Genomic DNA, 21092 nt, shown 5'->3' with positions numbered 1-21092 from the left:
GAAAATCTGAAATTGTACATTATGTACAGCATATGCAATTCTCTTTGTGGGGGTGAAGTTCAGTGGGAGTGTCTTCCCAACTAACATGCAATGCACTGAGAGGTTTTCAAGTGGCAGCATCCATTATGGGCTGTAATGCAGAGGCACTGTCCTCAACACGTTTTCCTCCTTGGATTAAACATTGTGTGTTTGCCCATTAAATCCACTTTAAAGGTGAGTTCTGTGAATAAAGATCTTATCTTTCCATAAGCATCCTCATGGTTTTGGGGCTGTTGACCTGTGGCTCAGCCACTGTACCACTTCTGGTTTTCTACCCTTGCCAAGGGAACAACAGCTCTATGTGAAGGGCACTGCAGAATCTCGTCCTCATAATGTGTCCTCTTGTTTAATTGCAGAAACTATCCCAGGAGAGAGTGAAAAGTAAGTACCTTGAAGTAACTCACTTCATGAGGGACCAACTTGCTGCTTGAGTGTATAGAAACCTGATTCTGGGATCCTGCTGGGAAGGAGGATTGGGGGTCTCCTGAGAGAAAGTGATTTGGCCAATATAGAACTCCAGCCAGGGAGGCTGTAGGAAGGTGTGTCTACCCAGAGCAAAGACCAGGGAATGATGTGCGAGGCAGCGTGGCTTCAGCTGGAGGAAGAGGTGTGGATGAGTCACTCTTTCTAATGACTTGTCCTGATGTTTTTGTTTCTAAAGGCTGGCTTCTGGGGAGCGACTTCAGGCTCACTGAAGACGACCCCCAAGGTAGGGAACTACTTTCCAGGTAGGACCTGATGGGAAAGGGTTCCTGAGAGCCTTCACGTTATCCCTGCTGCTTGAGGGGCTGAAGAAGGGGGTATGAAATCAGGAAGAAAATGAAAATGTGTGTGAGGTTTGGTTTGTTCTTTTCAAAGTTTGTTGTCGTAAAGGTAGGAACTGTCCCTCTGGGTTGTGAGGGTGCTGTGTTCATTAGAGATGATCTTTGCTCCTATGCCTGCTCTTTTCTGCCCAGGGAAACATCAGAACCTTTGGTTTGGATTAATCAGCACTCCTTGGGATTATGCACAAGGGATGCGGGGCTGAGCATTGAGTGTCATCTGTAAAGGAAGGAAGGAATCTGTGGGAACATCTCTCTCACAGGCATTTACTTGAACTTAGAGAAAAAGTTCTGCTGTGTGCCAAAGGAAAATTGATAATCACCCTTTAAGATTTGTTATAGCATATTTATATTTCTGTCCTCTCTGTGGGTTTAAAGGGGTCTCCCAGGGGGTGGATGGCAGAGTGAATGTTCACTCTGGGCACGCTGGCACATCTCCAGTCTCCTGGGAAGGCGGGAGAAGTCTGACCTTGATCACATTTGTAGCCTCCACTTCCCACCCCTAGCACCGATGCTGAGATGAGGCTTCTTTCTCTCCAGTTTTCTAATTTTTTGGGAAACCAAGAGTTCCTTCCCACAGAAGATGGCATTACACTATTTCCTGTCTTCAAAAATCAGGCTTCCGTTGTTCTCTAAGTTGATATTTATAAGTTAAGTTCTGGACCTTTTATTCACAGATTTCTAAAAGTTGTGCTGGAAACTCCTGTGATAAAATGTGCTGATAGCACGTAATTCTGTCCATGCTACGGATGACATTTTTCTCTTTGGAGGATCCTCATTTTACATAATAAGATACAAAACTAAGTGGGCACCCTCTATCCAGTCTGGGGCACTTCATTAAAGACCTGAGTTTGCTGCTGTGTGTCATTTGCTTTTCTTCATGACACCTTTGAACCACCTAAATATTGCCAGCACCCTCTTTTGGGACCGTGACGTCTGAGAGGGTGAGATGGCACAAGTGCAGACATCCCTGTCCCTCCCTGAAATCTCCCTCCTCCTTTAATCTTCTCCCTTAAGGGACCTGCTCTGACTGCTAATGACTCGTTTAGACCTCTCCAGGTCTGGACTGTTATACATAGAATAAGTCAGTATGTGTTTCTCGGTGTCTGCCTTTTTTGCTCCCATTATGATTTGAAATTCATTCATGTTCGTAAGTGTAACTGTAGTTCTTCCATTTCCCTGTTGCACACCATTCCTCCATAGTCACATATTACAGTTTATCCACTCTACTGTTGATCGACATCGAATTTTCTTTTTCTGTTTTTAAGTAATTATGGCTGTGAGAAGTAATGTTGCTTTGAGTACTTTTGTCAATGGTTTTGGAATAATACTGGCACTCATTTCTGTGAAGCAGATTGTTAGAAGGGAACATATCTTTTATTGACATGAATACTGCCAAATATTTTTCAAAATGGTGATGCTAATTCATGCTCCTGTAGCAGCATATTTGAGGAGACATTTCTCCAAATCCTTGTGAACTTAGTTTCATCTCTTCCTAAAAATTCCATCACTGTTGTTAGTTTTTCATTTGTATAGCATCTTACTTAAAATGTTTAACCAAAAATTTTGTTTTCATCTAACGATGCAGGCCAGTAGGTTTGTGTACGCCCGTCTGACCCCAGCCATGTAAGTAATCATTGATCAAAATGTCACTTTGCCACATGACTGTTCTTAATAACAGCTGCTTAAGTTATTAAAATGAAAAGGATAACTGATACACATTTGAGTCTTGGATACTATGTGGTCACTTCTCTATGTTGCCTCCTTGAAGCATCACTTTGAGGCATTATTAATTTGGTTCTATTCATTATACAGATGAGGAATGTGAGTCTCAGGTAAGTAAATTATTCACGAGACACACCCACAGCTGGATCTCCCTAACACCAAAGGCTAATCTGTAAACTAATGTGCTGCACTGCCTGTCGTGGCGAAGTAGACTTGCCGTATCAAACAGAATCACCCAGTCCTCAGTTGTACCATTCAGTAAGCATCAGCACGCCATGAAGTGTGCTCCCTGCTGTGTTGCGGGGACAAAACATCTGTCCCAGGCCTCTGTGGCCGCCCGTTCTGTCCTGTCCAATGAAGCTCTGTTCTGTTCCATTGGTCTATGTCTCTGTTTCGGTACCAGTACCATGCTGTTCTGATTACTGTAGCAGTTGACTACGTTTCTGATCAGGTTTTCAGTATTCACTGAGAGAAACAGAACGTTGTGCAAACGATCCACAGCACGACGTGCCCTCATAAAGCTTTGTTTCTGCATTGCAGGTAGTGCCGGTGTTCACTCTGAAGTGCGACTCTGGTAAGTATTCTGGTATCATTGTCAAGAAAAAAGAAAAACTGGTTTCAATGTGAAGTGCCACCCTGATTCTGGGATTGTGATAGGAGTAAGCATAGTGAAAGTGTTTTGTGAAAACCTGAATTCCCCAGGGAAAAATCATGGCCACATTTTGAGGCCGCAGCTGTGCTCCCTTTTGGGTGGCACTGAGTTGGGTGCGTGAGGATTGGCGGTGTCTCGTGTGAGGCTGCATCATGTGATGTGAATGTGGAGCTTCTGTGCAGGCGAGGCGGTGTGTGTTCTCAGGAGAGAGTTCCCGTTTACACAGCCCATTCGCCAGTGTCCACTTCTAAAAACTAAAATCCAGCCCCACTCTACTCTGTCTGTACAGTGACTCCTCCACCCTCACCAGAGCCATTGATTATCCTCACTGCTCAGGTGGAGAACCTGAAGGGCCAAGGGGTGATCCCAGCTCCCGAGTTCCTGAATGAAAAAGTGAAAACATGAGCCCAGGAGTGTGGACCTGTGCTGACACTGGAAACTACTGGCATGCTCTTAGTCAGGGGGTGTTCGCCACCACGCAGGGAGTCCAGCATTCGTGTATAAGCCCTAAGGAGGTCCCAGACACTGCCCATCGTTATAAAGTGGCCTTTGTGGTCACACAACCCAGGGCAGTTATAGGCACATCCCCCCACAGACCGGCGTAGTCATCAGTGTGAAAAGCACAAAGATCCCCAGGTGTTTGGATCAGCTCACACGTCCTTTTCTGTTTAATTTTTCAGTTCAGGGGAACCTGTGCATGATGAGCAGGTTTGGTACATACGTAAACGTGTGTCATGAGGGTTTGCGGCACAGGTTATTTCATCATCCACATAGTAAGCCTAGTATCAGTTATTTTCCTGATCCTCCGCCTCCTCCCACTGTCCACCCTCCAGTCGGCCCCAAGCTCACAGATTCTAAGAGGACTGGGGGACCACACGGGCCAGTGCTGCCCACTTCAGCTGTGAAGTTCATTTGTTCAGCAGCTGGCCGGAGCACATAAGGATCGGTGGTGTCTTTTAGTAGATTTTTTTTTTTTTTTTTTTTTTTTTTGAGACAGAGTCTCATTCTGTCGCCAGGCGCTAGGCTGGAGTGCAGTGGCACAATCTCGGCTCACTGCAACCTCCGCCTCCTGGTTTCAAGCAATTCTCCTGCCTCAGCCTCCCGAGTAGCTGGGATTACAGGCACGCGCTACCATGCCCAGCTAATTTTTGTATTTTTAGTAGAGACGGGGTTTCACCATGTTGGCCAGGATAGACTCGATCTCTTGACCTTGTGATCCACCCACCTCGGCCTCCCAAAGTGCTGGGATTACAGGCTTGAGCCACCGCGCCCGGCCCTTTTAGTAGATTTAGTAGTAGTATCTTCCCAAGCCCTAAAGTGCTCAAGCCCTGCCAGCTGAAAATGGCGAGGAGAGGGACAGGCAGGAACTCTGTGCAGCACTTGGGTGGTAGTCTGGTTTCCATCCCCTCATGGCAACTTGCTTGTGCATGCGGGTTGAAGACCCTCAGCCTCGACCCAAGCCTCCTCCATGAGGAGACTCTCACTGTTGGCCGGCTACTGCAGCATATGGCCACCAGCCCAAGTGAAACAAAATGTTGCTTTAAAACAAGTTATGTATTCATACTGTCCACTCATTGTTCTGTCATCTCTGCTCTCTCTGTGGTTATGTCGTTCTATTAATTTCTGATATTAATTTTGTGATTTCCCTTTTTTCTTGATAAATCTCACTAATGACTTGTATACTAGACTTTTCTTGAAAACAACTGTTGGCTTTCATCCACAGCTGAGTCATCATCCAGGGCTGGGGCATCAGGGTCATCATCCACCGATGGAACATCATCCACCAAGGGGTCATCATCCACCGATGGAACATCATCCACCGATGGAACATCATCCACCAAGGGGTCATCATCCACCAATGGGACATCATCCACCCACCGCTGGGACATCATCCACCCACCGCTGGGACATCATCCACCCACCGCTGGGACATCATCCACCCACCGCTGGGACATCATCCACCGAGGGGTCATCATACACTGATAGGGCATGATCCACCGATGGGACATCATCAACTGCTGGGGCATCATACACCAATGGTACATCATCCACCGAGAGGTCATCATACACTGATAGGGCATCCACTGATGGGACATCGTCAACTGCTGGGGCATCATACACCGATGGGTCATCATCCACCGATGGGATATCATCAACTGCTGGGGCATCATCCACCAATGGGTCATCATCCACCAATGGGACATCATCAACAGCTGGGGCATCATCCACCGATGGGGCATCATCCACTGATGGGACATCATCCACCGATGGGACATCATCAACCACTGGGGCATCATCCATCGATGGGACATCATCAACCGCTGAGGCGTCATCCACCGATGGGACATCATCAACTGCTGGGACATCATCCACCGATGGGACATCATCAACCGCTGGGACATCATCCACCGATGGGACATCATCCACCGATGGGAAGTTATCCACCGATGGGACGTCATCCACCGCTGGGGCATCATCCACCGATGGGGCGTCATCCACCGATGCGTCATCATCCACCGATGGGACACGGTCGGGGGTGTCATCCACACCTGGGGGCATCATCCACACCTGGGAGCGTCATCCACGGCTGGGGGTATCATCCACGGCTGGGGCATCTTCCACGTCCACTGCTGGGGCATCATCCATTGATGGGTCATCATCCACCGATGGGGCGTCATCCACCGATGGGGCGTCATCCACCGATACGTCATCATTCACCAATGGGACACGGCCAGGGGTGTCATCCACACCTGGGGGCATCATCCACACCTGGGGGTGTCATCCACACCTGGGGGCATCATCCACACCTGGGGGCATCATCCACACCTGGGGGCATCATCCACAGCTGGGGGCATCATCCACGGCTGGGGCATCTTCCACGTCCACTGCTGGAGCATCATCCACCGATGGGTCATCATACACCGATGGGGCGTCATCCATGACTGGGTGCATCATCCACGGCTGGGGCATCTTCCACACCTGAGGGCATCTTTCACAGCTGGGACATCTTCCACGGCTGGGGCATCATCTATGGCTGTTTTGCTCAATCTGTATCTGAGCCACAGATCCAGATTATTAAACAATAATTTGAGTTCCACTTTTACAGTTTTTGTTTGTTTCGTAAGTTATTCATTAATAATTGAATGAAATAACTAAACCGCAATTTTCCTCTTTTAATTATTTCTATTTCTATATAGAAAGAGTTGTTTTAAGAAAACAGGTGCCTCTGTCTGTATTTGTGAACAGGAGTGTTGGGTCTAAAGCCTTTCTCTGGTAGCTCTGCAGGAAGATGGCCCACCTCACCCTTGCTTTCTGCGGGTTCCAGAGGCTTCCATTTAAAGGAGCATCTCTCCCCACTCTGCCTCCCCCGACACCAGCTCTCCTGTACCCACTGGCTTTCGAAATGCTTTCTTCTACCTTCACCTCATTGAATTCAAGACTCTGGAAAATAATCAAAAATAATAAAAAGGTGGGAGTCGGGGGGATCTGGAAATCCCTGCTATAATATTTTTAAAGGAATCTACTAGAAACTATGTTTTAAATTAAGCCATCCCTTAGCACTAGAATATCAGGCCATTGATTTTTTTTAACAGAACTTTGAGATATAATTCTAATGTTTTTTATATGAACATATATGTGTGTGTGTATATATACAAATAGTTGTATATATATGCACATACACGTATACAGATATATAGTTGTGTATATATATACACATACAAACACACATATATATAGTTGTTTTAGGACACAAAAATACTGATCTTGAGAAAAAAGCATTGGTTTACATAAATATTGAAATTATCTGGCATAGCAAAAATCCCCTTTAAGGAAATGACTTACAAAGTGCAGAGTGACAGAAAATGCTAACGGCGTGTATATGTGAAGAATGTGTCATGTTGGCCCAGCTGTCAGCATTGCCAGTGTTGCTGCTGTCCTCAGTGCAGACAGCTGTGGCATTTGTTCAGAACCTTCGGATGCTGAGGGTGGCTGAGCCGGCCCTGCCTGGGCCACAGACCCTAAATTGGACAGAGGGGAGGGACTGTGGGTCAGAATCAGCATAGTGAGGAGGGCGGGTGTGTGGAGCACAGCCGACTGTGGATCCCCTGTCCCCAGGTGAGGTGCCCCCTCCTCTGTACAGTGAGTGAGGAGGGTAAAGACAGGAGCCCCGGGTATGGTTCAGATGCGACTCCGCTTCCTGACACTCTGCTGTGGAGCCTGAGCTTTCCGAAGCCACCTTACATCTCGGAAAACTTTCACGGGAGCAGAGCCACTGCATTGAAATAAGAGCTGTCACCCGCCTGTTCCTGGGCCCCTCTGCCCTGAGTTCTCACAGCTGACCCGGTGGGGTGAAGGTGTGTCCTAGCAGGTCTGTGTTGCCACCCAAACCTACCCAGTGGGCACCACGATGACCAAACTCCCCTGGAGGCTCTGAGTCATTTTCCAGCTGGGAGAGGCCATCTCAGGAGTGTCCCTCACTGTCCCACACTGCCCTGAGACCCCAAAGCCTTCCTGCCTCTGACACACCGGGGCATCCCAGGTGGGGAGCCTTGGCTGTCCTGATCCTCCTTTCTGAAGCTGCTCACGATGTCAGAGAGGGGCCAGGGCAGCCGGGAATCCTAAATAAAGGGGGTGTGGCCGGGCGCGGTGGCTCAAGCCTGTAATCCCAGCACTTTGGGAGGCCGAGGCGGGTGGATCACGAGGTCAAGAGATCGAGACCATCCTGGTCAGCATGGTGAAACCCCGTCTCTACTAAAAATACAAAAAATTATCTGGGCATGGTGGCGCATGCCTGTAATCCCAGCTACTCAGGAGGCTGAGGCAGGAGAATTGCCTGAACCCAGGAGGCGGAGGTTGCGGTGAGCCGAGATCGCGCCATTGCACTCCAGCCTGGGTAATAAGAGCGAAACTCCGCCTCAAAAAATAAATAAAAAATAAAGGGAGTGTGGGTTGAAGGGAGGTCACTTGTTCCTGCCAACTGTGCCAGCAGAGCATGTGTGGCACTTTCTGTCGTTGTTTCCTGGGACCCAGAAGCACAGAGTTTACTCACACTATTAACACTCATCATCAGCCACCTAAAGGCCTCTCATATTTTTCTTTATCACCATTTCAAATCGTGTTTTCCTCCTTCTCTTGAGTCACTAACTCAAGTGTAAATCATGTGGTTCCACTCCGACTTCCAAATCATCCCTAGAGATACTTAGAGAATTCATAATGTGTTTCCATTTCTTAAGCGAATAATTTTTCCTCTTTAGGCCTCATCTGGTTTATTTGTTATTTTTTCTAAGATTTAAACTCAGACTTAAACATTTAATTTCATCCACATATGCATATGAACCATTTCCATCACTTCCAGCGGGTCAGCATTGTGTAAACTACACTTTAGTTTAAACCCTGTGCTGAGCAGCCAGGTCACTGCCGACACCACGTGACCAGTGAGGACTTCCCCCTGCGCGTTTCCCTCCGTCTCTGAACCACAGTGGACTAGCTGCATGGCGGGTGCACACTTAGTGTTACTATGTGCTGAGGGACGTCCTGCCGGATCGCTGACCTCGTTATCCCAGTTGTGAGTAAGAGCTTCTGAAGCTCCACAGCCTGGCTGGAAATTTATTTTTGTTTTTTAAATTGCAACATTAGTTGTCTGCTCAACACTCACTGGTTTCATGCCTCACTCAGAGGTAACTACACAATCCTAGGGCATCCACAGGAACCTATAGGTTTTGCCGACCCCTGCCCCTGGCTGGCTGATCTCTACACCCTCTCCCTGGCTTCCTGCTGAGGGGGCTCTGGCAGCTCCTGCCGCTCCCATCCTGCTCCCCACAAGCCCTTTTGCTTTGCTCTCTGCCCTTCCAGGCAGCTCCTCCCACACAGACGCGCTGGGCTCCCCAAGGGTTTCTTTCACCTCAAAAGGATCAGAACATGTGTTCATGTGACTTTTATTCACCCACAGTTTGCCTTCTCTAAATTGCTTTGTTGTGATATTTGTGCATTTTTAGTGACGTGTCCATTTTATGTCTTTTCCATTTTTTTTTTTTTCTGAAATCTAGAGTGACCTCGCTAATATCTTTCCATTGTTCCATATCCCTCTGCAATTTGGCCTGTTGGATCCTTCTTCTAACAAAGCACCTTAAATAGTCATTCAGGAACTCAGAAGGTTATGTGACTTATCAAAATCCTAGAAACCTCAGCAAGTTCAGCTCATGACAGTGCACTCAATCCCAAGTCATTAGCAGAGTCCACACTGAAACTAGTTTCTCACTCTTACACCCGCCCGAATAGGCACGTTATCAGAGACAAAAATGCAAAGGGTGGTGAGGATGTGGAGGACCTTCAACTGTCAGGTTACTCCGGGAGCATACTTAGTTTCAACCATTTTGATAAGTGGCTTTCTAGTGTGCACTACAGTCATCAGCACCTGTGACCCTACAGTCTCACTCCTGCCATCTGTGTCCAAGAGACATGTAGGAGCCCAGGATGTTGGTGTCCATCTGGGGGACTTCACAGACGCCTTGTTTCAAGCAACCATCGTGAGAAACAGCAGAGTGAAGGTAAAAAACACGGAAGTGTAAACTAGTTGTGCCAACTTTCTACAACGTTATATACTGACTCAGCAGAACAAAATGACGGATGCTTCATCACGTGGTACGTGGGTGAAATTCACATATTCACATGTAATTTTCAACCAGAAACAAAAGAGTACATACTGTGGGTTTGCATTTATATGATGTTTAAACATAAAGTTAAAATGTGTTGATCATGATCAGGGTAGGTATGTCCTGGGGTTCCTGCCCGGAAATTAGCTGCAGAGGGACTGCTAGGGATTTACATCTGGGTGGTGGTAACAGTGTTTCTAAGAAGGCAGCAGTCTGTGCATGTCACATGTGTGCACTGCGCCACAGGTAAACAACCATCACCTAAAAATTAATGCAAGTAATATCTTTCCATCATGCAAACGTCGATCCTTATTGTCTCCCGGTGAGTCTATCTATATTTTAAATAGAAGTAACTTCAATTTTGTATGTACAAGAACACGCTCACACTGCTCTCTTTTAACTGGGAAAATCATGATAGCAAATTCTGTAAAAGACATGACAAGAAAGGTGAATTAAAAGTCAAACTCGGCCCGGCGCGGTGGCTCAAGCCTGTAATCCCAGCACTTTGGGAGGCTGAGGCAAGTGGATCACGAGGTCAAGAGATCGAGACCATCCTGGTCAACATGGTGAAACCCCATCTCTACTAAAAAAAAATACAAAAAAAAATTAGCTGGGCGTGGTGGCTCTTGCCTGTAATCCCAGCTACTCAGGAGGCTGAGGCAGAATTGCCTGAGCCCAGGAGGCGGAGGTGGCGGTGAGCCGAGATCGCGCCATTGCACTCCAGCCTGGGTAACAAGAGCGAAACTCCGTCTCAAAAAAAAAAATAAAAAAGTCAAACTCTTGAATACTGTTGCCAAAATATCACACAGTACTTTAGCAATCTTGATTCCGAGGTTTGTTTTTTTAATGTTCCTTTAAGTTTGGGATACACGTGCTGAATGTGCAGGTTAGTTACACAGGTACACATGCGCCATGGTGGTTTGCTGCACCTATCAACCCGTCTTCTAGGTTTTAAGCCCACACGCATTAAGTATTTGTCCTAATGCTGCCCCTCCCCTTGCCCCCTGCCCCTGACAGGCCCCAGTGTGTGATGTTCCCCTCCCTTTGTCCATGTGTTCTTATTGTTCAAGTCCCACTTACGAGTGAGAACATGCGGTGTCTGGTTTTCTGTTCCTGTGTTAGTTTGCTGAGGATGATGGCTTCCAGCTTTATCTATGTCCCTGCAAAGGACATGAGCTCACTCTTTTTTATGGCCGCACAGTATTCCGTGGTGTATGTGTGCCACATTTTGGTTTTGTAAAGGAAAGACTGGGGTTTTGATATTCATATAAATGTGGTGGGATGAGGACAGGATCCCTACTGTTTAGGGCGCTGCTGGGGAGAGTGGTGAGAAGAGACAGGGCCCTCAGGTTAGAGGAATGGACATTTGCTTAGAAATAGGACCTGGGTGGTCCTCAGCGACAGTCCTGGGGTGGGCTGTCCAGGCTGTAGCTGTGGAGGATTCCCTCTAAGAGGAGAAGGGACTCTGTGCATTGTCCCTGCAGGGCTCGGGATGCAATAGGAGTCTGAAGACGCTGACTTTGGTTTGGAAGAAATGAACAGGAAGAAAGGTCCACCCTGTGCTGGTGCAGCCACTGCCCGTCCTCAGCCAGGCCTTAGTCCAGCTGCACAGACAGTGGCTCAGATCAATAGTAAGTCAGGCGGGAAGCTTTATAAACCGAGTTCATCAAGCCACTGACACTCCAGCTCAGGTGCCCCTTATCAGACAAGGGCATTAGCTGCTCACCCAGGGCTGGTCAAGTGGAGGGAATCGAAGCGGTCATGTGACCGTTTAGAATGTTGCTTTCTAATACAGCTGGGTGTTACAAAGCCTAATACAGTTAGGGGTCAGTTGGCTGCAGGGGTCCCTTGTAACCAACTTATCATTGGAAACGTGTAGCCCATGGCAGCTGCCTGGGACGCTGCTATGAAAGGATTGCCCTGTTTTGAATCACCCTCGTCTTTCCAAGGGGCTTCATTTGAGATAAACCCACATCCTGTTTGGGGTCTGGGATGGCAAGGGAGAGACAGAGGCCGGGTCTTGTGTCCAAGCTCTTTTCAGGGCTCAGGCATCTATTCCAGGACATCAGCCCTCCCACAGAAACCCTGGGTCAGGACGTCTTGAGAGTCAACGGAGTTCGTGTTTTGGGGGGTCTAGAGCACGATCTGGAGGTCTGGAGCGTGAAGACATCTCTGGCCCCGAGGCCTCAGGTACGTTTCTGCCCCAGGTGCATCACACAGCAGTGTGGTGACTGGAAGGTCACACGCCTTTTTTTTTTTTTTTTTTTTTTTTTTTTTTTTTTTGAGACGGAGTTTCGCTCTTGTTACCCAGGCTGGAGTGCAATGGCGCGATCTCGGCTCACCGCAACCTCCGCCTCCTGGGTTCAGGCAATTCTCCTGCCTCAGCCTCCTGAGTAGCTGGGATTATAGGCACGTGCCACCATGCCCAGCTAATTTTTTGTATTTTTAGTAGAGACGGGGTTTCACCATGTTGACCAGGTTGGTCTCGATCTCTCGACCTCGTGATCCACCCGCCTCGGCCTCCCAAAGTGCTGGGATTACAGGCTTGAGCCACCGCGCCCGGCCGGTCACACGCCTTTAAGAGAATTTCTTCCAACTGTGAAGCGCAGGCCACAGCTCCTGCTCTGCCCACCCTCAGGGCTGACGTGGGCGTCACAGGAGATGATCACATGTACTGTCCGTGCGCTGTAAAGCCTCCCACACAGGCAAATGAAGAAAAGCCAACCTCCACCCTCCCTGCCCTGGAGCATCCATGTCCCCTCTCTGGTCACCCGCTGTCAAGTGTGTAGCTTCTCCCAGGCATTTAATGATGGAGGAATCGTGGAGCATTGAAGAATCAGCCGCTTTTTCTAAAGCTTTAACTCTGTTCAATGATCTTCGGCCTCATCGTGCTAACCAGTCAGCCCCATTGAAGTGTTTGGACGGCAGTGCAGAGAACTGGAGGCTGAGGGGTTGCAGGACGTTCCCCGGTTCTCGTGGCTCTAAGTGGGACTGAGCCCAGGCCCTCGGGCTCCAGCCTCCATGCTCAGTCACTCTGTTCAGCTGCCTTTCTGGACCGTCTCATCATAAAGGCATTTTCCACACAACCTGTCTCTTAGGTGTTTCAAGTGCACGTGAAAACCCAGGATCTTCTGAAAGCCCAGCGTTGGCTCAGAGGCCATCGGGGAGTCAGTGCTGCGGGACCCACCGTTTGAGCTCTGCATAAAGTATGGTCCGTTTCCTCTGGTCTTCTGCCAACAAGATGTCAGCAGCTCTCTTTACTGTGAGTGCATTTCCCAGGTTCTTAGCTGATGAATTTGAGGAGAAAAGCATTTTCCTCCTTCAAGAATCTATACAGCCCCAGACCAGCAGCAAGTCAAGAAGGGGTCCCCGACCAAGCACAGGCGCACCTGCAGACGGTGAGCTGACCGCACTGCGGAGACTCAGCCATTCTGCTGATTCAAGAATAACGATTGCAGGTTTGTTTCAAAGTTGCATATTTAAAATAAATCAATAAAAATGCTAAGCCATATTGTTATTCATGTGAGAAAATTTTAATTTACTATTCAATCAGTAGTGTTTCACTACCGGAGGAAGATACACTCACAGCTCAACTTTGGTTCACATTTAATAGCGAAACACATCTGAAGCTCCTGATTAGACATGAGCTGATTGTTCAACATTTGCTGCAGTAGATCGGCCCCCAAAATAGTGTTGCAAAATGACTCTTTAATTAATAGACGTTATTATCTGGATAACTTTTACATTAGCAAAAGTTAGATACTGAAGTTAGCACAGGCCCCTTTCCTCCATTTCCCTTGTAATTCACATATCAGAATGGTGCATTTGTCATGGTTAATGAACCAACATTTACACACTATTATGTCTTAGCATTACGGATTACTTTTTATTTTGCATTTTCATGTTTTGTTTTGTTTTTTTTTAATTTTCAATGTCTGGCTCCACCTTGCATGTGCACTCATTGTTCTCTGCTGACAACCCCCTGGGCTTCACCTGTTATTCTGTCTGTTCCTTGGAAACAGCTTTTTTTTTTTTTTTTTTTTTTTTTTAAGACCAATCTCACTCTGTTACCCAGGCTGGAGTGCAGTGGCACGATCTCGGCTCCCTGCAACCTCCACCTCCCAGGTTCAAGTGATTCTCGTGCCTCAGCCTCTCAAGTGGCTGGGATTACAGGCACCCAGCACCACACTTTTAGTAGAGACGGGGTTTCCCCATGTTGGCCCAGCTGGTCTCTGACTCCTGACCTCGAGTGATGTGTCCACCTCAGCCTCCCAGAGTGCTGGGATTACAGGCATGAGCCACCACACCCAGCTGGAAACAGCTGATTTTTTAAATTGTCTCTAGAGTTTGCCTTTTTACAAAATGACACCTAGCTTGAATCATAGAATATGTAGCTTCTTCAATAGACATTAAGGATCATGCCATGTTGGTCCATGGTGCCAGCACCTTGCTCTGAAACATCCCAGCCTCCAGAACTGCGAGAAAGAAAAAACTGTGTTTATACCACCCAGCCCATGGTATTTTGTTACCTTTTCTTTTCTGGGGACAGGGTCTCTGTGTTGCCTAGGCTGGAGTGCAGTGGTGCGATCTGAGTTCATTGCGGCCTTGACCTTCTGGGCTCAAGTGATCTTCCCATCTCAGCTCAGACCACAGGCGTACACCACCATGCCAGGCAAATTTTCTTTCTATTTTTGTAGAGATGGGGGGGTCGTACTATGTTGCCTAGGCAGGTCTTGATCTCCTGGCCTCAAGCAATGTTGGGATTCACTCAGGGTGGCTGGCAAGATATTAAGGGAAATATCAGGGAAAGTTATAAGATATAGTCTCAAACCTTTTGGAAGGCCAGAAGGTTTTCATAACTTGTAATAATGGAACAGGCTGAAGGCAGCCGGCTCTTACCTCAGAGCATGAGGTCACGGGTACAAACTGGGGGTAATAGAGGCTTCCCCAGTTAGGTCTGTTCACTGCACGTTCCTTTGTCTCTAACTCCCTTGTTTACTCACGTGGTCTGAAAACTAACCTTTGAGCCCATGGCCGTCTGGGGGAAGGTCAAAGGCAGATTACCCCTTAATGGTGTTTGCTCTGGGCCCTGGAACCAAACCTTTAACGTGTTAATTATCCACGAGCATGTTGACTTAGAACTTCTGTCATTAAATCTAAACTGAATCAATGCGAGGAGGGACAGCTGTTGGAGGGCTGGGTAGCCCAATGGCCCTCTGAGAGCAGCTGACTTGTTCACGGTACTTTGTGTGTGGAGGGTATTTATTCATCTGTCACAGGGTCAGGGTTTGCAGGACAGGCCCCCGCAGGTGGGGATCAACGTCTCAAAGCAATCCACCTGCCTCGGCCTCCCAAGGTGCTGGGGTAAGAGCGGGGAGCCTCCTCGCCCAGCCAGCCTTGTTCTAGCAGCCTGCACTGCCCCTGGCCGACTCTTCCAGATGACACTGGTTGGAGAGGGCAGTCGGGAGGGGCAGTATCAGGCTTTGAGCTGTGTGAAAGGGGAAGTTTTGCCCAGCCGCAAATTCTCTCTGGATTAAGAGGGTGATGATTGGCAGCCACGTGAACTACAGAGACGCCTCCTCCAGGGAAAGCCTGCACCTCCCCCAGGGTGTCTGTGCTGGCTTCTGGGGCCTCTGACCACCGCTTTCCATCTGGGGCTCTGTGTTCACGGGGCAGGGGGCAAAAGGCCTGAGAAACTCCACGCGGCGTGACTGGTCCTCGTGGTCTCTTCTCTCCTGTAATTGTAGGTGACCTCAGGAAAACAGCCTGGATTCTGCAATCACTGACTCGCTGATGAAAAATCCAGATGGAAAGAAAGGCGGGGCTTTCCTGCGGCCTTCAGTCTGGAGATCCGATTCCAGCTTCCCGCTGGGCACAAGGCGGGGCGGTGGAAGGAGAGGTTTTTGCAGGTGAAGAACCCTGGCCTCATTGTACAGTCCCTGGAGGAGCCATGTCCCTCGAGGTGGGTGGGTTTGTGTGCGTGGGACTCTGGGGGGGTCTTTATGGGTGTCATGCAGTGTGACTGAGTGTGTGTGGGAGCGTGTGGGTGGGAGCGTGTCTCCTCAGGAGACGTGTGTGGGAGTGTGTGTGGCAGTGTGTCTCCTCAGGAGACGTGTCCCACCTACACAGCACAGGTGTCACATCAACGTTCTCTAGGGGAACCCCACCACCACTGTGTGCTTTCCACACATTGACACATTCATGGCTCACCACAGCCTTGCCCAGGGGCTCACTTTCTAGCCCTGTGCCTTGGAAAATGAGGCACAGAGAATGACCCACGCTCCTGAGCTTTTCTGTGAAAGAGATGCAGGTGAGTGAGGGGCGGGGCCCCGTGCGGAAGCTCAGGACCACTGGGTGGCATTCCCCCCTCAGCAGCGGGCTCCTGGGTCGCAGGGCAGGGGTGATCCAGCCCCATGCATATGCCTGGAGGTACCTGGGCATGTGGAGTTCCAAGACACCACCCACGGTTGAAAGGCGGCCCCAGGGCTCACATAGCCCAGGTCATCTGTGCAGATGTCACAGATTTTCACCCAGCCATTAGCCTAAAAAGTCCAAGTCATGGACACAGAGTAGAAGGGTGGTGTCGGAGAGTGAAGAACATGGAGAGCTGGTGAAGGGCACCGAGTTTCGGTTATGTGATGAATGCGTTCTGGAGACCTGGCACACAGCATGGCGGCCGTGGTTGATAGTGACGAGCTGCACGCTCGGAATCTGCTGAGAAAGCGCACCTGGAATATTCTCACCACACACACAAATGGCAGCCATGTGAAGGGACGGGAATGTTTATGAGCTTGATGGTGGTCACCATTTCATATTGTCTGCGTATACCAAAACTTCACATTGTATAACATATATATATATATATATATATATATATATATGTATATATATATATATGTATATACATATATATATATTTATTTATTTATAATTGTTCAATTCTGTCTCAATAAAGCCAGGAAAATATCCTCAGAAATGCTCTGTGAGCTACACATCCTGGAAGTGATTAATTGTGAGCTACACATCCTGGAAGTGATGCATTAGAACCGGCAGGACCCCTGGTGATCAGTGGGGCCCGTCAGCCTGGCTGAAGCGCCCCAGGACGGCAGAGTTAGAGCACCGGCTCCCGGCCCACACCTCCCCCTGTAAGGAGCCGCCCTTCCGGCCTGTGTGAGCAGGTCCAGGGAGATGTCAGGAAGATACTGGCAGTTTTGCAGCAGTTAAACATGGCAGGAGAGGCCAGGGGACTTTCTTGTTGCATCACAGTGTAGAGTTGGGCACATGGGGACACTGAGCACTTCCTGATGATTTAGGTGACCTCTCGCTCCACAGCTGAGGACTCTGAGCCTCATCCCAGTCCTGCTTCTCTTTTCCAAGCCTCTTCCACCCAGGAGGATGACCCAGCAGCAGCGGAGCCCATGCAGAAAACCCACCACGCCCATGCGCGGCAGGGCTGCGTCCATCTCAAGCCAGGGCCCCGAGCCATCCCCAGCCAGCCCCTCTGTCCTCCTAGCCTCCCTGAGAGGCTGCTTGGGGGAGTCCCACCTCACAGCAAGGAAGGAGTGCCTGTCTTTGTCCAAAATAGGGGCGACACTTTGTTGATGTATTTCATTTCAAGTTGGCTCATGTATGAAAATCTGGCAATCTACATACCATGTGATACATGCTGTTTCCTGGCAAGACAGGGTCCGTCATGGACGGCAGCCTCAGCTCATAAACAAACCGGGAGAGGGGCTGCCCTCAGCACCTGTGCTTCCTCCTTCTGGGATTACGAATTTCCCAATTGCCAGCCAAAATAGACTTGGGAGACCCACCCTCCAGGGAAAGCTCCTGCATGTCCCACGGGTGTCCTCACCCTCCCTGTGGGGTTTTGACTGGACTACAGTCTCCCCTCTGTTTTTCTAAAGCAACCCGTTCTGTAATTATGATACAGAAGTGCTGGGAGGGGAAGAGCGTGGTCCCTTTAAATGATATGAAACAGGAGAAGGGAAGGGCTGGGTAGAGGAGGGTGAGGTCCCTGGTAGGGCTCCACCCCCACGGACCTAGGTGAGGACAAGCACTCCTGCCTTTGTGCTCAAATGTTGCATTTCCCACGACCACCCTGGCCCACCACGTTGAGAGAAGCGTATCAATGGAGCAACACCGAGGCGGCTGGACACTGAGAGGGATGCCCTGTGAGGTGCCAGCACGCGGGCAGGCCACGGGCAGAGGCAGAATGACGTGGCGTTTGGCCAGAGTGGTCGAAGAAGAGTCCCACCGCTGGGGAAGGGCTGGGCCGCCACTGTCCCACCTCCAGGGGAAAGCCATCTCCCTGCCAGCTGCCCGATCTGCTGGGAGCTTCTCCCACTCAGTAAAACCTCGCACTCATTCTCCAAGCCCACGTGTGATCCGATTCTTCCCTACGCCAAGGCAAGAAGCCCTGGGACTGAGAAAGCCCCGTGTCCCTGTGACAAGTAGAGGGTCTAACTGAGCGGGTTAACAGGTGCCACCTGTAGACAGCAAGACACCCTGTGACACACGCCCACTGGTGCTTCAGATGCAAACTCTCACCCCTAGACACCGCCGTGGGGCCAGAGCCCCACAGCCTGCCCGTCCGCAGAAGTGGGCCGCGCCCCCACCACACGCCCTGTGCGGGGAACAAGGGAACCCTTCCTGTTTCCATCACAGATCATCCGAGAATGAGTAAAAGGGGTGCGTGATCTGGAATCACGCACTTGCTGAGAAGAAGTGGAGGTGACGTGGAAAGTGGAACTTTCCTTCCGGCTTTGGTTGGGAAGGCGCCTTGATTCTGGGTTCCTGTGAGAGGGGAGGATCAGGGAAGTGGTGATGGAAGCTGACTTTCCAGATAAAGAGCAATGTGCGCATTTCAGAGAGCAGGTGAACTCCCTTCAGAGGGTGGGAGGCTGGCGTACAGGGTGGGCGCCTGCGTGTGGATGCGCCCGCTGCTCTCTGAGTGCGGCTGTCTGCGAGGCCCTGCATTCGTGTCCCCTCGGCAGCACAGCCACTATGGTCAGTTTCCAAATGAAAAACTCGCATCTCCATGATCGTGTATTTATTTATTTAAATATTATCGAATTTATGCTTTGTATGTGTGTAGTTCATGACGCTCCAGGCTGTGGCCAGGGCCAGGGGAGATGAGGGTGGGCTCCTGGGGACAGCGAGGTGTCCCCTCCCCTCTGCTGCCACCTCCCTGATTTTCCAGCACAGGTCTGCAGGGCCATGCTCTTCACTCTGCTTACAATTTGCCCCCAGCTGTGAACCCCTCTAGGACCTGGATACGACCCAGTGTTTAGCACCCCCAGGGCCTCACAGAGTGGCCAGTACTTGTGGCTGTGTGCAGGAAGTACCTACTAGATGAAAGATAGCATGTGTCCACTGATAGCTGCTCTGCAAGGAAAAACCCAGGGAGGTGGGGTGATGTCCCCCACGTGTCCGGATCCCCGGCACTGTGCTCTCCAGGGTGGCAGTCATTAGCCGGGGTATCTATTTTAATTAATGTTTTAAATGTATTATCTAGTCCCTCATCATGCTGGGCACGTTTCCAGCACCCAGCAGCCCTGTACACAATGCAGAGAGAACGTTCCCGTCTGCACAGGATAGTCTTGCAGCAGCGGCTCTGACCTGGCACAGGGTCTGCTTGTTGGATCACCGACCTGAAGCCTGCCCGTAGCAGTTGGAGCCCCACATTGATAAGGCTGGTGGTGAGAGCCGTAATGACCTAGAGGACAGGGGAGTGGCAGGTTGAAAGGCGGTCCTCTCTTGATAGGAAAGTTTGCAAATGTGAGCAGTGACTTGATGAAGGCCTCTGATGCCAGAGAGCCCAGATCAGTTCTGAGAAGGCAGAGGACAGAGCAGGCAGTTGCTGTGGGAGCCAGTGTGGCCTCCCCTGCAGCAGGCAGGACGGGTCAGCTCCTCCGGGTAACGCCTTTCTTGCTGGTGTTTTTGTCTCCAGAGCTTGATTGGCCGCAGGAGACATGGTTCCAGCAGTGACAATGAAGACACTCCAGGTAGATGCACACACTGGAGAGAAGGTGCCACAGAAGAGGCTTGAGACGTCAACCGCCACCCACAGGGGGCTGTCCTGCAGTCCCGGACTCAACGATGGGTGAATAAATGCACTCACACCTGCTTCAGTGATTCAAGTGGGCTCGGGATGGTCGTCGGCTGCTTTCAGAGGGTGACTGCAGCCAGTGGACAGACCCCTGTCCATCCTCACGTTTATTCAGGATGAATTCCATCACAGGGGTTCTAAGCCAACATACCCGTGGATAATTAACATGGTGAAAAGAGTGGCCCAGAGCAAACACCGTTAACCGGTAATTCCCCTTTCACCTCCCCCTGACTGGACCACCCAGCACAAAGTTTATAGGAGGAAAAAGACTAGAGACAAAGGGATGTGGGATCGACACACTTAACTGGGAAAGCCTCTTATCGTCTTTTCCCTAACGTAATGGACCGGCTGCCTTCAGCCTGTCCCCATAAAACCTTTCAGCCTTCCAAAAGGCTTGAGACGAATCTATAACTTTCCGTAATTTTTCCCTAATATTTTGCCAGCCACCCCAAGTGAATTCCAGCAGAGGCTTCCCAGGGGCAGCCCAGCCAGGCCTGCTGCTTCAGAGACGAGGAAGGGGGAGGGGGATGAAACCAAAAAAAAAAGGAAATACGTGTAATTTGTAAAACGTTAATGATACAATTTAAAAAGCAATTATGTCTATGGCCGTGGAGTGTCTTGTTTCTCACCTTCTTGCTTTGCTCCTCAAAGATTCTCTTCGCCACACGACCTGATCTTTTCTGCCTCTGCCACCACCAAATATCAGACACTTGGGTGTTGTGGGTTATCATCTCTTGAGAACTGGGCATAGAGCGACTGGGCTGGGTGCTGGTGCCGGTCTGCACTGCGGGACGTGCACGGGCACAGCTGGCTCCCAGCCACTAGGACCTGGGACCCGGCTCTCCCAGAGAGCGTCAGCTGGGGTTGGGAGTGGACCTCTCCCGTCTGCAGTGCACTCCCACGTCTAGCAGCGGCAACTTGGCGTTTCGGCCCCTCCGCTTACTCCTGGTTTAACGACACTCCTGTGGTTGCGGAATTTCAGGAATCGGCCTCAGTGTGGAGCAGTTGTAGCAAACTCAGCGCCTTCCGTGACGACCTCCGGAGCTGGGACGGCCCCTCCAAGTCCCGACCTGGGTGAGCGGCCAGGGCCT

At 49.8% G+C, this 21092-nt stretch overlaps 1 protein-coding gene across 1 annotated transcript in view; it reads left to right on the top strand.

Moving 5' to 3' along the window:
- LOC104650434 (uncharacterized) overlaps positions 1 to 1897 on the top strand; it is a 43033-nt gene extending 41136 nt beyond the window's left edge. The window contains exons 21-23 of the mRNA XM_074390707.1: positions 396 to 420; positions 701 to 748; positions 1878 to 1897. Of these exons, the coding sequence (XP_074246808.1) occupies positions 396 to 420; positions 701 to 748; positions 1878 to 1897 (93 nt within the window). The remainder of the gene's footprint in view (positions 1 to 395; positions 421 to 700; positions 749 to 1877) is intronic.
- The last annotated feature ends 19195 nt before the right edge of the window (positions 1898 to 21092 follow it).

This window comes from Saimiri boliviensis, chromosome 20 (genome assembly GCF_048565385.1).
Source record: "Saimiri boliviensis isolate mSaiBol1 chromosome 20, mSaiBol1.pri, whole genome shotgun sequence".
In the NCBI taxonomy this organism is placed as follows: domain Eukaryota; kingdom Metazoa; phylum Chordata; class Mammalia; order Primates; family Cebidae; genus Saimiri; species Saimiri boliviensis.
This window is presented reverse-complemented; position numbering and strand designations above follow the sequence as displayed.